At 38.9% G+C, this 19179-nt stretch overlaps 2 protein-coding genes across 4 annotated transcripts; both read right to left on the reverse strand.

The window, feature by feature from the left end:
• Positions 1-1824: 1824 nt before the first annotated feature.
• Positions 1825-11470, reverse strand: LOC130136758 (folate transporter 1, chloroplastic-like). Of its 2 annotated transcripts, none has more exons than XM_056307089.1 (11): positions 11267-11470; positions 11075-11151; positions 9393-9469; positions 7713-7806; positions 4549-4642; positions 3782-3855; positions 3342-3452; positions 2462-2533; positions 2360-2380; positions 2167-2234; positions 1825-2077 (listed from the first exon to the last, which is right to left on the reverse strand). In XM_056307089.1, exons 1-11 carry the CDS (start codon positions 11373-11375, stop codon positions 1945-1947), a joined length of 930 nt encoding a protein of 309 aa, XP_056163064.1. In that variant the 5' UTR covers positions 11376-11470; the 3' UTR covers positions 1825-1944. The 2 variants fall into 2 exon arrangements, with proteins under 2 accessions (XP_056163064.1, XP_056163063.1); XM_056307088.1 differs by having other exon boundaries at positions 3342-3455.
• Positions 11471-13069: 1599 nt separating this feature from the next.
• On the reverse strand, positions 13070-19073 carry LOC130136806 (RNA polymerase sigma factor sigB-like). 2 transcript variants are annotated; one of them, XM_056307155.1, is made up of 7 exons: positions 18722-19073; positions 17327-17537; positions 16363-16968; positions 15353-15583; positions 15093-15233; positions 14768-14968; positions 13070-13547 (listed from the first exon to the last, which is right to left on the reverse strand). In XM_056307155.1, the coding sequence occupies exons 1-7, from the start codon at positions 18790-18792 to the stop codon at positions 13266-13268; spliced, it is 1743 nt and encodes a 580-aa protein (XP_056163130.1). In that variant the 5' UTR covers positions 18793-19073; the 3' UTR covers positions 13070-13265. The 2 variants fall into 2 exon arrangements, with proteins under 2 accessions (XP_056163130.1, XP_056163131.1); XM_056307156.1 differs by having other exon boundaries at positions 17327-17523; positions 18722-19072.
• Positions 19074-19179: the final 106 nt, after the last annotated feature.

A 19179-nucleotide genomic window follows, 5' to 3' on the forward strand; every position in this document is an offset into this window, starting at 1 on the left:
TAAAGCAAATGCCGATTTCATTAACTAAAAATATCTCATTAAATTAGTCTTACAAAACCTAACATAAACACATGTCAATTCATTCTAGTGAAGGAATTGAGATGGTTAATTAAGGGCAAAAGAACACTACAAGTGCCATAACTTGTGTACGGCGCTCACTTTGGTGCCATAAGTTTTTTTGGATCACTTTAGTGCTAAAATTTTTGAAAAACGATCACTTAAGTGCTAAAATTTTTGAAAAACGATCACTTAAGTGCCAACTCCGGTGCCGTACACAATTTTTCGTCGGAAATCCGAAGTGGCATTTTTTTTATTAATTTCTGAAGCTAACGTGGCTCGCCGGAGATTGGCACTTAAGTGATCGTTTTTCAAAAATTTTAGCACTTAAATGATCGTTTTTAAAAAATTTTAGCACTAAAGTGATCGTTTTTCAAAAATTTTAGCACCGAAGTGATCCAAAAAAAACTTATGACACTTAAGTGATCGTTTTTCCTCCGACTTGGCACCAAAGTGATCCGAAAAAAAGTTATGGCACCAAAGTGATCTCCGTACACAAGTTATGGCACTTATAGTGTCCTTTTGCCGTTAATTAAGTGTGTATGGGTTCTAATGAGTTGAATTGAAAACGGATCAATACAAGTATAGATAGGATAAGTTACTAAATTTTAGGGATCGCTCTGCTTTTGGCCCAACTCAAGCTCGACCCGGCCCACCCATTTAATGCCTCTACTTGTCATGCAATATGTTTGAAGCTACTTGGTTATGAAGAGTTACGTATTACCTAGAGATGTTACTAAAGTACAAAGTAGAGAATACGTACATGTCAATAATACGTATGATAAGTGACTAGCTGCATTAGAGAAATTACTTATTTTAGTAAAAAAACATATTTTTATCATTCTGCTAAGAAGGTACTCTCTACACGAAGAATATGCCAAATTTACCGGTGCCTTGATACTTAATTTTGTATACGGATACAAAGAAAATTTGTTTGTGTCAAATTATGTGCAAGTGTTTATTGAAATGCAAACGTCAATTAATATGCAAATGTCAATCATAACGTACGGGATTGATATAACATGACAATAACCACATGCAGCAAGACAAGACAAATCTAATGCAAAACGGGATAATGGAATGACAGGACATGGCAAATCGGATACAAGTCATAATGCTGAGATGACATCACATGGCGATAATCATATACAACATCACATAACAAATCAAAAACATAACATGACGATTAAACGACATGACATAACAATAATCACATATACGAATATCGTGTTCTAAAACCAGAGCTGAAGGAGGGGATAATCCTTTTGTCTAATCTACTAGAACTGGAAGCAGATTGAGTCGGGGCAATTAAACCTTTGAATCAGCTTATACGTGTATACGGGATTGCAATTGAATTACAAATTGAATAGTCGATACAATGTGGGTGCTAGTGCTAACCATGGTTTTCCAGCTACAGTCGGTCAGCCAAAGATGGTGGGACTACGATTCTGACTTTTGTATTCAAAACATCCTATCGCATACGTACATTGCTAGGGAGAAGCAACAGGCTATACTTAGCAATGTAAAGTTGATGAAGCTCTCTTCATTTGAAATGTCGTTTCAATTCAAGGTGTTTCAAAACGGCAACCCCCCAATCATCAACTCTATTTCTTCTTCGTGATCTCGAACATGGAAATCATAATTTGTTCAGTCTTCAGTACTGCTCAACTCGTCCGAGTTGGTCGAAATCAAAGCCACGCAGATTGTCCATGTCACTCATTCATTCGCGACTTCTTGATGGTTGAATCAGAATGACACACAGAAAAGTGCCCAAAATCGAATGACCTATGAAGGTATCTATCCCTTACTTTAACAAAAAGAAGACGCAAAATGGCCGAAATTGCAGTTTCCGAATGAAATGCTCGCTGTTCCAAAGAAAATAAAGATTCATTCTTTTGTCCTTCCAAGCCTCAACAACTTCATCACATTCTCATAGACAATGAATGTTATTGAAGAAGCAGGGACATTTTTCAGTATGTTGGGTGTGATCCCTTTGTAGAAACCCCGTAAGCCTTCAAACCTACAAAAAAGCCAAAAGGGCATGAAAATTCTGTACTCGTCAACATTTGATGAGTGAGACGGAGTCTCAATCACATATAGTTGCATTACCTTGCAGTTTCTTTTACAACATGCCAGGTATCCATATATCTAGGAGTACCGTCAGTGCAAGGCCGTTGCTGCAAAAGGAGTGAAGAATTGACAGAGCATTGAGTTCATCAAAAGTGTTCAATCAGAGTCCGTCAAAAAGCGTCAAAGCAGTAGTAGATTTAGAAGAGAGGATGTATTTGGACTATGAGATTACCTGCAATCGAGTTCGAATCACCTGGAACAAGAAGCGATTCAATTATGAACGGAAAAATGACAAATTGAAAGAAAAATGATTGAACGTAGTAAATAAGCTCACCTGAAATGGATAACTCAGAAGAATGGCTGCAAGTTTAGAGGATGCCCCCAGTATTGCATAATCAACAGAGTTCTGCAGAAGAAATCTTAAGTTGGACAAATAGCAAATGAAATATTCAAAGAGTTTTTTTCCCATGAAAACAGTTTCTGAAAAGACGCAAGCAATTGAATTTCTTTTTCTTTTTTAATTGTAATGGTGGTTGGGGAGGAGGGCATTCATTACAGAAACAATTCGTTATTTAATTTTGAGTACCATTCACACTAGAAAAAATTATTAACTACATCGATAGTTTGGAAGAATTAGAATACGATCGACAAAAAATGTTCCTAAACATGATCCTCCAATTTTTGTACAATATGAAGTCATAACAACCAGCAACATCATTTTAGTGTCCTGGAAGCTGGCGTTTTTTGTTGCCTGACCAGTTCATTGAAAAGCAGAGATTTAGAGACCGCCCTATGAATTAAATTTCTGAAAGCTTGCAAAGTATGGATATTTGGCGAATGAGGTTTATTGTCAAATGTATATCCCCCAAAATTTCAAATTAACCTACAAATAACCCTGCCCCAAATATCAGGTTGCAATGCTTCTGGATGAAACATTACCATTTATTACATTGAATACGTTCTCAAAATGCCAGATAAGACCTCCAGTGCAAACATTGCATGTATAGATATTTTCTCCCTTATCTAAAAGACATAGATAAGCCTCAGAAAAACTATTCACCAATATATGAAAAGGAACAAGGATATTCAATAACCAGTAAGAAAACTGTAGCACAAACTGCTCAATTTCAAGAAATTGCAAGACTGGCTATAAATGGAAGATACTCGAGTGCATTTTGGTCAATACTCAGAAAAAAGTGTAATAATGTGCTCACCAGCATCTTATCAGCACTTTCAAGCCCCTCTTTCCTTCCTTTCGCCTTAAGTTCAATAACAACTTTCCGAAGTTCCTCATAGGAAGTGAACTGAATAGCAGCATGAGAAACCTGCTAAAAGATTACATCATAATTGAGATAACTAATGCAGGACAATTGACCATAGAAAATTTTATGATGGAAAGAGGGCAAAACAGAAAGCTACTCATCACAAATGTATACAAGTATGTAGAAATATTTATCTGTAGATGCTTATCAGTAATCTATGGCAGCGGAACATCAGGGCAACTCTCCCCTAACCAATTCCACAGTTTCTCAGCCATCCTTGTTGTGCAAAAAACTGGAACGGGGCCTTCCTCCCTTCCCAGTTACACTAATGGATCACCGTTTCCTATATTAAAGACCAATCTCTCTAAGTTCAATAAAATACAGTTAGTTACCAGAAAGAGACTGGGAACGATCCCTTTGTATAAAGCACGCCAACCTTCCTCTTTCATTATGGTTCTAAAAGCATCTGGTCATCACATATGAAGCAATAACCAACAGTCAGTATGCATCAACAATGCCTCCACAAAGAGCTGCTTAAAAGAAAAAGGATCCATAGGCCACGTTCTATCCAAGTTCATACAAAATTGAATGGCATTTTCTCTTTACCCCAACAAGTAGAAGTTGTCTTTTATTTTTCTCTTCCCTTATGTATAAAAGAGTTTCATCAACAAAACTACCAATCCCAAACAGAACCATTTGTAAAATGAGATAATCTGTCAAACCTATCAAGGGAAGTTGTATTATGTTATCTTGTATAGTAAATGAAAGGCGTTGGTCCAAGAGTAAAACTAGAAACACATGTGAAAGAGTAAAGATTAGTTAATTTGAGGTTTCCAAAGTGCATAGTATACTGGATTTCTCCTGCAATGGATATACATATATGTTGCAGGTGGATTCTAATGGATACATATCTTCCACCTGCACCAAAGCACGTTTAAAAAAAATTAATCCTACAATGAAAGAACATATTGAATAAATGTAGTGAACACTGAATTAATGGAATGATGTTCCAAATTCTAAAGTATCAAAATTGGTGAACAAGATCCACAGATAAGCATCTCCATTGACAAAATTTCAAGCCAAAGTCATGCAACTCACTTAAATATTGGTATCTCAGAGATGACATAATAAGCAAGCCAATGCAAGGTGTAAGGCAGACCATAAAATCCAGAATAAGGTCGGGTTTGATGAAGTGGATTCTGAAGTTGCAATCTTGTTTTTATGAGCCAAACGGGATTTGTGCACAGAGAAACCTGGAGAAAGGAAAACAAGAACTTTATCTTAGTATATGTATCTATCTCCACAATGTGGGATATCATATATTCAATTCAAAAAATTCAATATGGGATACCATATAATCAATTCAAAAAATTCAAAACAGTAGGGAGATTATTTTTAAAAGAAATACTTTTAGACCGCACTAATATAGTAAAAAAAAAAATCCTACAGACACCTTGAAGTGGAATACTTTTGTCACTTCCCAAAAGCATTAAGTAGAGAACCATCCATCTTCTCAAAGATTGGCATACATGATACTTCATTCGCAAGTAGTGGCCACAAGATTTTTGAGAGAGAGAATTAAGCCCCCATGTAGTTGGGTCCATAACAAAATCTCTCTCTGCCTCTAGAACAAAATCTCTCCCATGTAGCTAGGTCTATAACAAAATCTTTGGCCACAAGCTTTTTGAGAGAGAGAATTAAGCCCCCATGTAGCTGGGTCTATAAGAAAATCTCTCTGTCTATAACAAACTCCTTCCCTCCATCTCGCACGCACACACAAGTTTTCTGCTACTGTCCAGAAAATATTCAATTCTCCATTGATTAAATGACTGCCATTTAAAAAGCTTAAAGCAACACATAACTTTTACGCAGTCATGGCAGAATCCTACAACATAGCTCAAGGCATGATGTTTTATGGACTATTTGCAGATTAAAACGTTATATCATCTTCAGATATCAACAATCTATGTGAAGATCTGATTACTTGTCTACACTCTACATTCATCATTTACCAGCACCATGCTCACTGAATTTCTAGATGTTTCAGTTAGGATACCCAATCTTTCTATTGCAGGCACTAGAATAATCTGATATGCCTAGTCTACAAGCAAGTTGACCTCTGCCAGACAATGACTACTGACGGTAGTGACCAGATGATGTAAAACATGCAGTAAAGTGCCTAATTGTCAATTGGCATAAATCACAATAGACCAAAGTGAATTCTTGATATGCTAAGGGACCAAAAGTGCAACTTAACTCAACCTGATAAACTTCAGCAATTTGCGAAAGACATAAAAAAAAAAAAAGAGGTCTCCAGTTCCTCTGTGTATACAAACATGTTTTGCTTTGTCGAAGAATGATCGTATAATTGGTTAACATGATTGCTAAAACATTAGTCTATCTATAAAAAGGTAAAACATAACAACTCGATCCAAATGAAGAATATGTCCTCCAGTTGAAAGGATTATTAAAGAGACATTAGTAGATAAACAACACAGTACGTAAAAATAAATGACATCCTCGTGTTCTTTGTTAAAAGACTTCACTATCCAAAGGGGTGCTCAAATATGACCAAAACTTTGAGCACCATAAATCCACAAATGTAATTTGGATTAATAAACAGATAGCACAACTGAAATAGAAAAAGGAAATCACAAGCCAATATAAAAGTACGACAGAAGTTAATAAGTATAAGAATATAAGTTCTATGATCATGGACTTTTCTATCATACAAAATATAATGTTTTCTTGATTTAACAAAGAATCAATGACCGACTCAAACGGAACCAAACAAGTTCAAAGCTGAGTACTTTAAATCAATCTGACCATATCCATGCTCACCCTAGTAGCAAGCCATCCTCTAAATTTTGAGACTGATAAGGTGACTGAAGGGCAGTTTTTTGAGCTTTATATTTAGCAAGGTTTTTCTTGGTTATTTATATTTATACTGTAACTCATTTGAAGATAAACTGTTCACAGCTCTAAACGAAAGTGGCAGTAGGAAACACCATGGTGATAAAGCCCCTGGCCCGATGGTCATTAGCTTTCTTTCAATCTTAGCTGCAGTGTAACTGATAATTGTGTCATGTCCGTTTTCAGTGACTTCAGTGAGTCAGGAACTTTTAAAAAAAGTCTCAATGCCTTTTTTTTATCTTGTCATCTGCAGAAAGGGTGGCATTGATATATTAGAGACTTCAGACCTATCAATTGGGTGGCAGAAACTCAGTGGAAAAGTACTAAACAGCTCCAATCTGTAATTTCAAAATCAATCTCAGCTTCTAAGAGTTCTTTCCTCTTAGGTAGGCAAATCGTCAAACTCTATTTTAATTGAAAATAAGTGTCCTCATATGGAGTCGGAATCTGGAAATTCATAAGAGAGGAATGGATTCTTTCATTCGAAGGATCAAATTTCAGGTGGCTGATGGTTGCAGAGCTAGGATTCTGGCACATTGTTTTGGTGCAGCAATCCACATCTTAAATCCTGTTTCCATTCTCTGTTTAACATCTTCTGTATCATAATGCTTTAATCTTAATTTCTTATGTTTCCAATACGGTAATACCCTTAGGAATCCAATTGTTAGCTTTAAGCTGGAAGCTGATGCTCTTTGCTTGAATTTTTCTTCTCTTTAGAATAATGAATCACATAGTTCAGGCGAAGACAAGTTACGGTGAATTCCTTATAAGTAAACCCTCTCCCTATCAAATCTCCTAATTAAATTTTTTTTGCCAGCACCTCCAGTCAATTTCCCGCTAAACCTATCTAGCTCTCCAGTGGGCCTTCAAATTAGTAGTTCAATTATTAGACTCTGTCTGCACATAAAGTTCTAATAAATGGTTTAAGATTCTTTCTGTTGATTTCTTTAGTAATTGTCAACACTATGGAATAGATCAGTCACCAAAATAAGATTTAAATGGTGAATGTTCTTTGTCTAGTTTCAATTTCCCTTTGTATAGTTTAGTTTATTATCCCTCTAGCAGTAGAAACAAAAGAGAATCAATCTTTAAAAGCTTGTCTTTCGATATAAGTTAAACTCTATTTTCTTGAAAATTGCCAGCAAATATATGAGCTCTTCTCCATGAAGTTAACGGTTAGTGTGTGACTAAATCATGTTGCTGCTTCAGTTAAAGGTACATTGCTCAGAAAGAATATTCAAAGCACAAATTCTACCGAAATAAAAGAAAGGTGACTAAATATCCACACAGAAACAATAAGTTATTGACACAAGGTCAATACAGCCAACTGGTTCACTTTATGGGCAACAGGAGATTGTTCAGATCCAAAGCAGTGGCGAAAGCTAGTAATCGAAGCTTCACCATACTAACCAGAGCTCCAGCTTCTGCAGCAGAAGCAAGATGAAGACCAGGGGATAGGCTTTCTTCTCTCTTTGCAGAATATCTTTCCTTGGCTCGGCCATAGCTAACAAGGGAAAAAATTCAGTCGTACACACAAGAATACATTATTTATCAAGACAAGATAGACTATCAAACGATTCATGAGTTGGATGTTTAAAGACAAAAATAAGATGAACAGGTTGGAACAAACTGTAATTTCACAACCATATTGGTGAGGGAACCAGTCAAGGTCTTTGCTTTATGCGGTTTAACTAGATGTACCACCGATAAAACCATTTGAGAAACCCTTTATTAGACTTACTATTTCTGACATGATAAGTATAGTAACATAGCTTTGTCTATATATGATATATGTCATAGCTGACTCCACACCTGAATAAAAGAGAAGAGTGGTGAGTCAGGCAGTCATCAGCTAGCATGCCTTTTTCTAACTGACTCTCTATGAAATGAGTCCTATAGAAATTGTGCTTAAGCTAGGTCATCAACTGGAAGTGTATGGTAAGCATAGAAATATGTGACCTGGAGGTAAACCAAACACATCCCATGCCTTTGAAGCTCTGAGTTTGAGCCTAATGCACTTTCTCACATTACAGTTCGTTCTGTATTGATTACATGGTTTGACTCTTGTTAGAACATGGTTGACTGTATGGATAGATGGTCCAAGCATGGTGCCGATTTGAATGATAACTACTACAACTGTTGTTTTTTTTTCTTTTCTTCACCGTCAAATCCGAGTCAAACTAGCTTTTTCCCTGGTCAAACTGTCCATTCGATTGGTTCAATTGGATCAATGCGACCTATAGAATTTGGTGCGACCAATGCCCTTAAGCTACAAGATAAGGCATGATTTGATATTTAAATGTTGTATGGTTTAGTGGTCTAAATAGGACTGGACTTTGAAGAGGTTCTCGAATCAGTCAGTCCACTCTGGTTGTCAATACAATGACTCCAAGCAAGCAGCATTTGTTGAGTCAAAAAATCTAGGTTGGCATCTTAAAGCTGCCCATAATGTCAAGTACTGTTTTTATGGAGAATTGTCTGCCCACAGCCCTATACTTAATTGGAGAAAGAAAATGCTTCAACGTGATTGCTCTTTCCTACTAGCCCAAGAGTTGCTCAAGAGAAGGGAAAAGGATTTTGCTATGCAAAACCATAATGGCGATTTTGACTGAAATATTCCTACCTATACTTCCAAGGCATTTTTCGATTGTTTTTGGGAAAGAATAACTCTTGAGGATGTTCCCAAAACATGCCTTCAGCATGTGGAAACAAATTTGTTTAAAACAGTCAACTATTCTTAGATCAATATACATTGAGGAAATGCCTTTGACATTAATATTGACAGCAGGCCCAACAATGGCAAGAGTAAGCTGCTACTCAAGTAGCAATACCCTTTGGCAATAATTGTTTATGAAATTACCCCGTTTCCAAGCTATGCATTTGCTAAAGCCTTCCTCTAACTAATTGCAGGATTTACAAAAACAAATTGAAAGATGCAGCTTTCCTTGCTCATAAAATGTGAAATGAGTAAATATAAATCCTGAAAACAGTAGAGGAAAGCAACAGAAAGTTCAGAAAAGATGAAGGGAGATGACAAAGAGCAAATACCGAATGGTCAAATACATCAGAGATAGAAAGCATAGCACTTACAAGAAGAAATATAGACCCCATGAGAGGCTCGACCCAAGTACAGCGGGTAAGAAACCAGCATAAAGACCTCTCAAACCCTGCAAGAAAAAATCATCACTCATTTACATCTGCAAAAGTTGTTTCTGCATCTAAAACTACAGACAGGCGTTCAAGACCAACGTTGGAAAGGTCAAACAATTTCCCAATAAAACTGGAGTTGCACACATAACAACGCATAGAAACTTGACAAGAACTCAAATATAACAGGATGTTAAAGCAAAGTTGTAAGATCAGACAGACAGACAGACAGATATCATTTCTGCAATCAATGAATTTCTTCTCATAATATCATGCAATGTGTTTGGCAAGTGCTCGTATCAACTTATATCGAGAGAAACAGCATTGAACTTGCTTTGAGTTTCTCTGTTCGCTACATAGAGAACAGCTATATATTAGAGAGGGAGAGCATTTGATATCTGAGGAGATGGTTATGGAGAAAGCAACAAAATATGTAACAGAAAATAGATATTCACAATTGAAGTAATCCAACTTACGATACAAGCCATATATCTCTCTACTATATAATCCCCCAAGAAAAACATAGCAATACAAGATGCTTGATCTCGGGTAACTCGAATGACAATCCAACTCGAATAACAATCCAATATATTTTGGTCGTAACTTCCTCCAAGAGACTTGAAATAGCACAAAGGCTTTACAGACAGGGAGAATAGTGACAATGGGCAGATTCGAGCATGATATGCCATCCAACTAGTCACATAAACTCTAACTATTTACTTTAAGTTAGGGTCCTAGTATTCCTTTATAGGGAAACCTTATCAGATTCGATTTAGGACAAGTTTACTTGAAACGATCCTTAATCATATCGTTTATCACGCTGCATATTTTCTACTCCGTCATCATTCTCTCTCTCTCGTATCAAATTATTTCAAACAATATGTTAAGGCCATTCATGATGGATTTACCCACAGTCCATAGGTGTGACCCTCACGATATTGAAATGAATTCTTTGAAAAGAAACATAAAACAACTCCAAACATAACCAGAGCAACTTTGAGTTTTGGGGCGTGGCATCATCATCATCAACAAGCATAGAAGACAATGAGGACCATCCCAATACATCAAGAAAAGAGATCCCTTTGTCATCCTGGATGCATTCATGAATTACCCTCTGATCTTGATGGGCAAAGTGGGTAGGAACAAATCGAAAGGTGAAGTGGGAAGGACTCATTGATAGGGTGGACATCATTGAAAGAGTCTTTAACCACTGAGACGATATTCGCAAAGTTGCAGAGCGTAGTTAGCGACCATCAAGCTAAAAGACAGGGTCTTTGTAGCCCAATTATGACATGAAATTGAAATTTAAGCAGCCCCACAAGAATTTTGGATTCCCCACCTCAAAAAAAGCAGGCCCTTACACAATTACACCATATTAAGCAAGAAGGGTCGTCCATGTAAAAGAACACCACCGAATTCGAGCCACCATTTCAATGCAAGCACTTGCAACTCACATAGCGGCGATTGCTCATGGTTTGAGAGCCTCTACGTTAAAATTTGTAGAACAATCTGTTACCTTCTCCATCACCACCATCCCCTCCGCTTCTAAAAAGTTCATTATTTGATCAACTAAAGCTCAAAGCGAGAGAGAGAGAGAGAGAGAGAGAGAGAGAGAGAGAGAGAACCTCGGAGCCAGCAATGGTGAAGAGCGCTTGGGCAGTGTTCTTGTACGCCGGGAGGTACACGACCCTACCGTCGTTCGCTGTGTGCGGGAGCACGCGAACGAACCCATGTCAGTCAAGAAGCAAAACTCGAAACTCGCGCACGCGCCGATGCAGCACCCGAGAGAGAGAGAGAGAGAGAGAGAGAGAAGGAACCTTGAAAGCGGGTGCGGACGACGTCGAGGGGATGCGTGGCGGCGACGGTGGCGAACCCGGCGAGGGCGCCGGCGGTGGCGTTCTCCCACTGCCAGTGCGGCCGCGACATTGCGTGCGCGCAGGAGGGACGAGATCGAATGGGGCGCAGTCACATTCGAATTTCGCACGAACAACACGAAATTTGCCCGTCTCCCTAATTAAGCCCGGTCCTAGATCGCAGTGTGTTAGGCCTACCAAAAATCAAAGGGTTAATTCTAAAAAAAAAAACAAATTTTAGATCGAGTGATAATTATGACCTCAACCTTTTTTTGTCTCATAAAAAGGTATCAATTTTAGATCGAGTGATAATTCTGGCTCCAATTTTTTTTTGTCTCATAAAAAATCACGAACTTTCACCATGACCCAAAATCTGATCCCCCGTTGACTTTCTGTCTGAAGTCACCCCTCTTTTGAGAAAAAGGGTTATGGTGGTGAGCTTGGCGGATCTTGTCCATAGCGTCTGTTGACGGGCGGTGGTCTACAACTTCAAATCACGACAAAATGACGAAGTCTAACCAAAGAGATTCAAGTTGGAGATACTTTTTACTTGCCAATGAAGTGAAGGATACGAACAGTTTCACCGTTATTATTCAAGCTATGGCTCAAAGAATAAGGTAATGAATAGTATTTTAAATCTAGTCAGCAAGCCGCGTAGATTTATTGCTAAGGTAGAATAGTCAAGTTGAAAAATCAATGGTTCTAAGTTAATGGGGTTCAGATTTTGGATTTAAGTGAAAGTTTGTGCTTTTTTACTAGACAAAAAAAAGTTGAAGTCAGAATTGTCACTCGACCTAAAGTTTGTGCTTTTTTACGGGACAAAAAAAAAGTTCGGGCCAAAATTGTCCCTCAACCTAAAGTTGATGCTTTTTTTTTTGAATTAGGCCAAAAATCAAGTGGTTACGATGAACCGAGCTCACATGCAACATAAAATCGACATTGTGTTTTCTCCGCCGATGACGGGTTAGGTAAACGAGCCGCAATCTCTAGATAGCAAGCGAGTCTTGCACCAATCAAAGGGGCATCATAGGCTGCGAAAACACGGACATCTCCCGATCCTAGACTGCAGAAGGCGCGTTTTCCCAGAAAACCAACATCAACCATAGCAAGTTGAGACTACATTAAGGTATTGGGAATAAAGGCAAGATTACTTTAGCACTGAATTAGCATCACGATCTATCAAAATCGCGGCGATTGATATCCTATCGTTCGATAGTTAGTTGCCACGTGAAAGGCATGAATTATCCTAGATATCTAATAGATGATAGAGACTAAGGTTGTGTGGGTCACTAGCTTAGCTGGGGGACCGTATCATTCCCGGTTTGGTCTGGCCGGTTCGGTCTAAACCCGGCTCGGAAATTGCATGATTAGTCTTTTTCTTTTTCAGCAATGTCTGCAAGGCCCATTCTTTCGATGGTCCAAGGAAAAATCAAGTCGGGCCTTGCAATGCCATGATTATGGTTCCTCTGTATTTTCTTGATCCTTTATATGACTAATTATATCTTTATTTAAATCACTAATTTTGGCCGGTCCGACCTGGTCCGGGGCATTTCCACGTCAGAAGCCCAGTAGCCGGGAACATCCCGAATGAAAAGAAGTTATGGCTCCGATCGGCCCGGGCTTTTCGGGCGACCGGAAAAGTTCCGACACTTTTAAGACAACTTTCAGAAAAGGTGAAAAGAAAACCTTCATCATCAGAACCGTGGATGACTTGAGACTTTGTTTCTCCTCCTTTTGGAAGATGCAAACATGACACAATCATCCAAATGTACCAAAAAATTTCCCTCATCTAAGAAATTGTGTTCCTACAACATTTTCAAGTATGGTGCATCCCGGCAGATTCACCGTCGGCATAGCAGCCAGGAAGAAGAAAATATGGGATATATAGCCAAAAATCGAAATGAGAAAGATATGGACATGAAAGAAAGAAAGAGCATAGACTTTGAGAAGCCTAACGCTCGGCCTACGCGAGCACATACTGTTGCAAATGTTTAGTTCTCTTCTTGTTCTTGAGCTTGCGAAACGCGCACGACTCTATTTGCCTTATCCTTTCCCTGCTCACGCCCATGAGCTCCCCGATTTCTTGCAGCGTCTTCATCCTCCCGTCTTCAAGGCCGAACCTCCACCTCACCACTTGCTTCTCTCGTGGGTTGAGACTGTCCAGGACCTTCTCCAGGTCCTGCCTCATAAACTGCTTTAACAGCAAATCTTCTGCTGTTTCGGAATCGGGATTGGCTATCACTTCCTGTCCAAAGAGAGGAAATGATCAGAAGGGCATTCACATGACAAAAAATGTGGGGCTTTTTCGAAAATAAACCTTCGCCAAATTAACCGATCCAAAGAGGTAATCCACACTAGCACTACCCATTTCACTGAATGAAGGACTTCTTAGTTGTATAACTTGATCTCATTAGCCACAAGATAGTATCAGCAACATATGCTTGAAGTTGCTAAGGAGGTGAAAAAATTGACGTTTTCACACTAGATGGTATGAGAATACATAAAGATTTACAAACTTGTCCCAGGGTGACACAACGTGACACAACGCATTACACAAGTGAGTTTAACTTCAATGAAGAGGAAATACATTGGCAGTGAATAAGGAAGAAAATGAACACATAGAACAAAAAGGAAAATTTGTATTTCACAGGATACAATTAGCATAAAAGCACGCCGGCTTATTGCCAACATATACCAAGATTAACAAGAAAACAGATGATGGAGAGAATGAAGTTGTTGAATGAAAAACGAACTGAATTGACAATGTGAACCGGAAATTCGATGAAATGAAGCTTGCACATAGCCCCACAGCACGATAAACTAGTGACAAAGTGACAGGAACAGGCTCTCAACCACGAGGCGAGAGCCGAGAAGTTCAACACCTCCCACGTATGCCCTACCCCGATCTCATTCGGAATACAGAGACAGGGTAACCTACACACCCAGGAAATTTTACCAAACCGATGCACATAGTTAGGTCAGGTTCTACAAGTTTAGAAAAATGGAAAAAGGTCAAAGGTTGTCTGTAAACTGCATAGAAAAAAGTACATGTTCAGAAAATAATAAAATTGTCAAGAAATCGGAAGGGGATGCCCATGGCACAGCTGTTCACCCAATTTCGAAGTACAAATGTATTACATGATATGATGAATGTTCCTTGGGCTGAAAGTATTGCTAACGTGTGCTAAAATTTATCATTACTCTTGAGGACTTTTCACATTTGCACATTAAACTATCACAACTTTGAGAAAAATCATCTTAACTGGAATATTTGGCTAAAGTTTCATCTTTCCAATTGGGTTTAGATTTGATTCAATAACTCTTCAGACTAAATAGTTGTTTTACTCAAAAAGACACCAAACTAAATATGCAAGTGCCAGCAATAAAAGATCACCAAAGGGGGGTGGAAATCTGGAGAAAGTTAACTATACTTCATCATCCACATAACAGCAAAGGGGGGCTTACAGAAGGTTTGAGATTTTGATGGATTCCAATCTTTTGGTCAAGAGATCTTGGAGCTTTAGGGGTCATGAGAACAGTGTTAAGCCTCTTCATTGATAGCCCCGTCGCCTTGGCTACTTCCTCATTGTCCGGTTGTCTTCCATTTTCGCTGTACAATTGCTTCCTCGCCTCCTTCACTCTATATGTTGCCTCAACCATGTGAAACTGTTGAATGGAGATAACCAACATTAGAGATGATGAGCATCTGGTTTGGTGAAAGCTCCACCAAACTTTTTTCCTCTTACACGCAAAATAGTAAGACTTGCAAATGATGAAATGTGAAACATACTGGTAAACGAATTGTCCTGGACTGATCGGAAAGAGACTTTCGAACTGCCTGCTTTATCCACCAATGAGCATATGTAGAAAACTTGAACCCCTTTGAAGCATCAAACTTCTCAGAACCTCTTACCAAACCACGACATCCTTCCTGTTGATCGTGAACCAGACCGAAGGATTTTGATATTCATATGTATGTGTGATGAAGTTTGAAACTCAATAAAACTGTCAGATCATCATTTGCAAAAAGAACAATGGAAAAATAAGTACCTGCACAAGATCTTGAAGATTCATTCCAGCTCCCTGATAATTTTTTGCAATGGATATAACAAGCCTTATGTTGCTTTTGATCATTTTGTCTTTACAAAGTCTTCCATAATTCAAACGCTTCCTTAGAGTCTTCTGATCAACTCCTGCAGCAGCTGCCCATTGTGCAAAGGTCGGCTCACCTCCACATCGCTCGGTTAGCTCCACCTGGAGTCTTTCCAGCTTCAATAAATCCTGAATGACATTGGAAAGTGAGTCGAGAGAGAAGAATAAGGAAAAGAAAGAAAGAAATGGGACATGCATCATTGGATACAAATACAATCCTCTCAATAGGGTCGCCTGCAGTACAGGCACTTGCGCTGCTAAACATAAAGAATACTTTACTTCAAGTTATTGGAGATGCAAAAGAGGTATGCTTGACCAACAAAAGGTACCTTCTCTCATTCACTTCCAATGCACAATTAATAGACGTATGGCATCCATTTTTACATTCGAATTTAAAACTACAAAATACTAAGGCATTTCTATTCAGTCGCCACAAGCAGCAGGCCTCTTAGGAAAACCTTCACAGTTTTTACAAGACAAGGAAAATTTCTTTTCCTAAAAGGAGCCATGGTTGTAATATTGATCCATTACCAGACTCAAAGGTCTCTCTAAGTGATTTAACCTAAGGTAGAGATTCTTCTTATTCCAATTTTAATAAAGTTCACTTCAAGATCTTTTCTATCTAATTTAGTGGTTCAAATATTTTTCTCCTAGTAAATCCAGTGTTTTTCCAGCATAACAAAATAATACGATTGCCTTGATAGCCCAGATGGTAAGGCCGCATACAAACCATTAACCATGGAAATTCATCCAGACTTGGTCAAATGAGTCCCATCCAAGGTCCCCCAATTTACCGAGTAGGGATGAACGTTAGAGTACCTCAGAGGGTTCTCGGTCATCAAAAAAAAAATACGCTCTACCAGTAGAGATTAGAAATTCGCGAACTAGGTAATATGCACTTGTTCTACCTGTATTCCTTCTGACAATTCCGTTTCTTCCATGGCAGTAAGAAGCTTGGAACTGCTAGTGGTTGCTCTCAAGTAGCGCAACGGATCGGTGTAATCTACATCTTGTAAAGATGCACGCTTCTTCTTACTAAGAGAACCTGACCTCACAGAAACTACATTCGCAGCTGCTTTTTCCGCTGCTCTTACTCTTCTTTCTTTCCTTTCTGTTTGCCGCCGTGATCTTACAGCTATGCTTTTGAAGAGCTGTTCTTGCAGAATTTGAAGCTCTTCATGGGTCGGCTCCAAATCTTCAGATTCGTCCGCTGAGTACTGCATGATATTTTCTTCCCTTAACCCACCCTCAGATTTCATTAACTCCGTCAAACTGTTGGCATGTTCTAGCTCCAACAGTTCAGCATGCTTTGAAAGAGAAGTACTTGTTCTGGATGAAATTTCAAACTTACTATCAATATTTGAAGAACTTTTATTCCTGATCATAAGTGCTGCATCTTTTGCAGATTTCAAAGCTGCCTTTGCAAGAGTAACCGCTTCAGCAGCTGCTGCAGCTATTAGTGCCTCATCACTTGTTAAAAGTGTTTCCGTAGCTAAAGTTGCACTAAGATTTACCTGATGAGAAAGTTCAAATTAAAGTGCTTTATAAGTGACAGGATGAACGGAATCTCGAATTGCAAGCCTTAGTAAAAGCATAGACAATTTCTTTTTATGAAGGAAAAGAACATAAAAGTCAACCACAATTAATTATGTAAAAAGAGCAGGATACTTGGTGAACAATGTTACAAAAAGCCTGAGCTCAAGCATAATCACGAAGCCATTACCAAAAGGATTCTGGGAAGAAGACCACCTTAGATGATCAATTAAACATTGGATATTTGGGTCGAATAATGCAATATATTAGTTATCTTCCGCATAGAAATAGAAATGCCCAAAAGAAATTCCACTATTTGTATATAAACAAGCCTTTCACCTCTGTGGTTGGACCGACCGCCCCTGTGAATGTCCAAGGCCTGTTTGAAGTTGGGGAATCTGTAAGAACTTCTAAAGAAGGCAATCTCAGCTTTTCCATGTCAAGGATGACAGCTGTTCCAGCTGATGACAACATCGACGGAGACGTGGTGGACAATAGGCATTGTGCACGGAAATAAGTAGGCTCTCTATTTTTCTCTGCAAAACAATTTCTAAACAATGGTAACGAGGTTCATTACAACTACATAAAAGCGCACAATAAGTTTTAAAAAGTCCATGGCTCTGCATCATAATCATTTAATTATGATAAAAATTAACAACAAAGCTTCTGCCCCTTCATACTTGGCACAACAAGGAACAGAGCACATTTAACTATTGCTCACAAATTGCCTGACGTATAAAAATTCTAACAAGTGAGATATCCTTCCTGAAATTAACCAACTTTGAACAGCAAGTCCAGCAAGAATAATTCAGCAAACCAATAAGAAAGGGGGAGTAACTATTAGAGTAGTCGTTATGGTACAAATAAAGAGGTGAAGCGAGAATGGTACAAGAGTAATGGCTATAGTAAATTATTCTTCACACAACTCAAGGAGACTCGTGTCCATGTCAAATGGCTTATTGCCACATAGCCTTTTGCATACTTAGCACTAATTTGTTTCCCTAATGATATCTGTGGGGGGCATTGGCCACTAGAACATGACCAAGATAAAAACTCTCAAGATAACTCCAATACCAGCAAGTCCCTTTCCATCCAGGTAATTTGGGTTGACTTACACTGATAAAGACACGGATTAAGCTTCCGTAGGTACCTATTCACCTTCAGGTGCCTTAAGGCACTTCAAGTCTAACATGAGAGCATTACATGGACTACAAGGAATCAACTCCTATCCTAGTGTTTGGCTACAAGCACAACAGTACATAATCCGCTTTAAGTGCAGTATGCTCAAGAACAAAGCCTTTTCCCATTAACATTATCTTAAGCGACAACGTTAGCTTCTGCCAGATTCTAAGAAGCCATGAAAATTGAACTGACTGAGAAACTGAATTAGACCCAAAAAGTCAAAACTCAGAGACATTGACATTCATAGAGTCCAGCAATCAATAACAAAGCCCGAGAATGATAGAGATATGAGAAGCAGATTCTTGAAATCACGACAGACGGCCCTTACAGCAACAACCGACAACTCCACAGCTAAATTACAATGCCCAAAACCAGCTATCGGCCCTTTTCCATTCAACGACCTCAAAAAGCAAACACCAATGCCGAAATCAAGAAAGGGAAACCCACCCACGGGAGTACAGGGAAGGAACGAAAAAACAAGCCCATTTGAACACGCTGGCTAAGAAGACAGAAGCAATGAGGAATCGGCGAACAGGGCAAAAGGGAGCTTACGAGCGTGGACGTGAGCCCTGAACTGAATGGAGAAGGTGTCCGGCTGGCACTTGAACTGCGGGAGCAGACATGAAGACATCCTCTGCGCTTGCCCAAGATTCGGGCAATCCTCATTCAATTGTGTCCCGCAAAAATACCCTCTATCCCTCTTCCCTCTCTCTCCCTCCACCACAGATGGATGGCGGCTTTCATTCACGTCCCATGTCAAAAACAAGAAAAGGGAGAGAGAGAGAGAGAGAGAGAGAGAGAGAGAGAGAAACGTTCAAATGGGTACTTGGGAGGAGCTCTTGAGAAGGGGAGAGGGGGAAGAGGGAAAAGGGTATGTGATGGACAAAACAGATAAGGAGGAAGAGAAGAGGATAAGGGGGGGACTGGAGGGTTTATGTGAAATGTGAATTCTGAGATAGCGCTACTGTACAAAGCGAAAGCGGTCTCCCAAGCTGGAGTCGAAGTGATTT

Source organism: Syzygium oleosum, unplaced genomic scaffold, assembly GCF_021117445.2.
Source record: "Syzygium oleosum isolate NSW1041296 unplaced genomic scaffold, Sole_v2.1 Sole_v2.50, whole genome shotgun sequence".
Lineage (NCBI taxonomy): Eukaryota > Viridiplantae > Streptophyta > Magnoliopsida > Myrtales > Myrtaceae > Syzygium > Syzygium oleosum.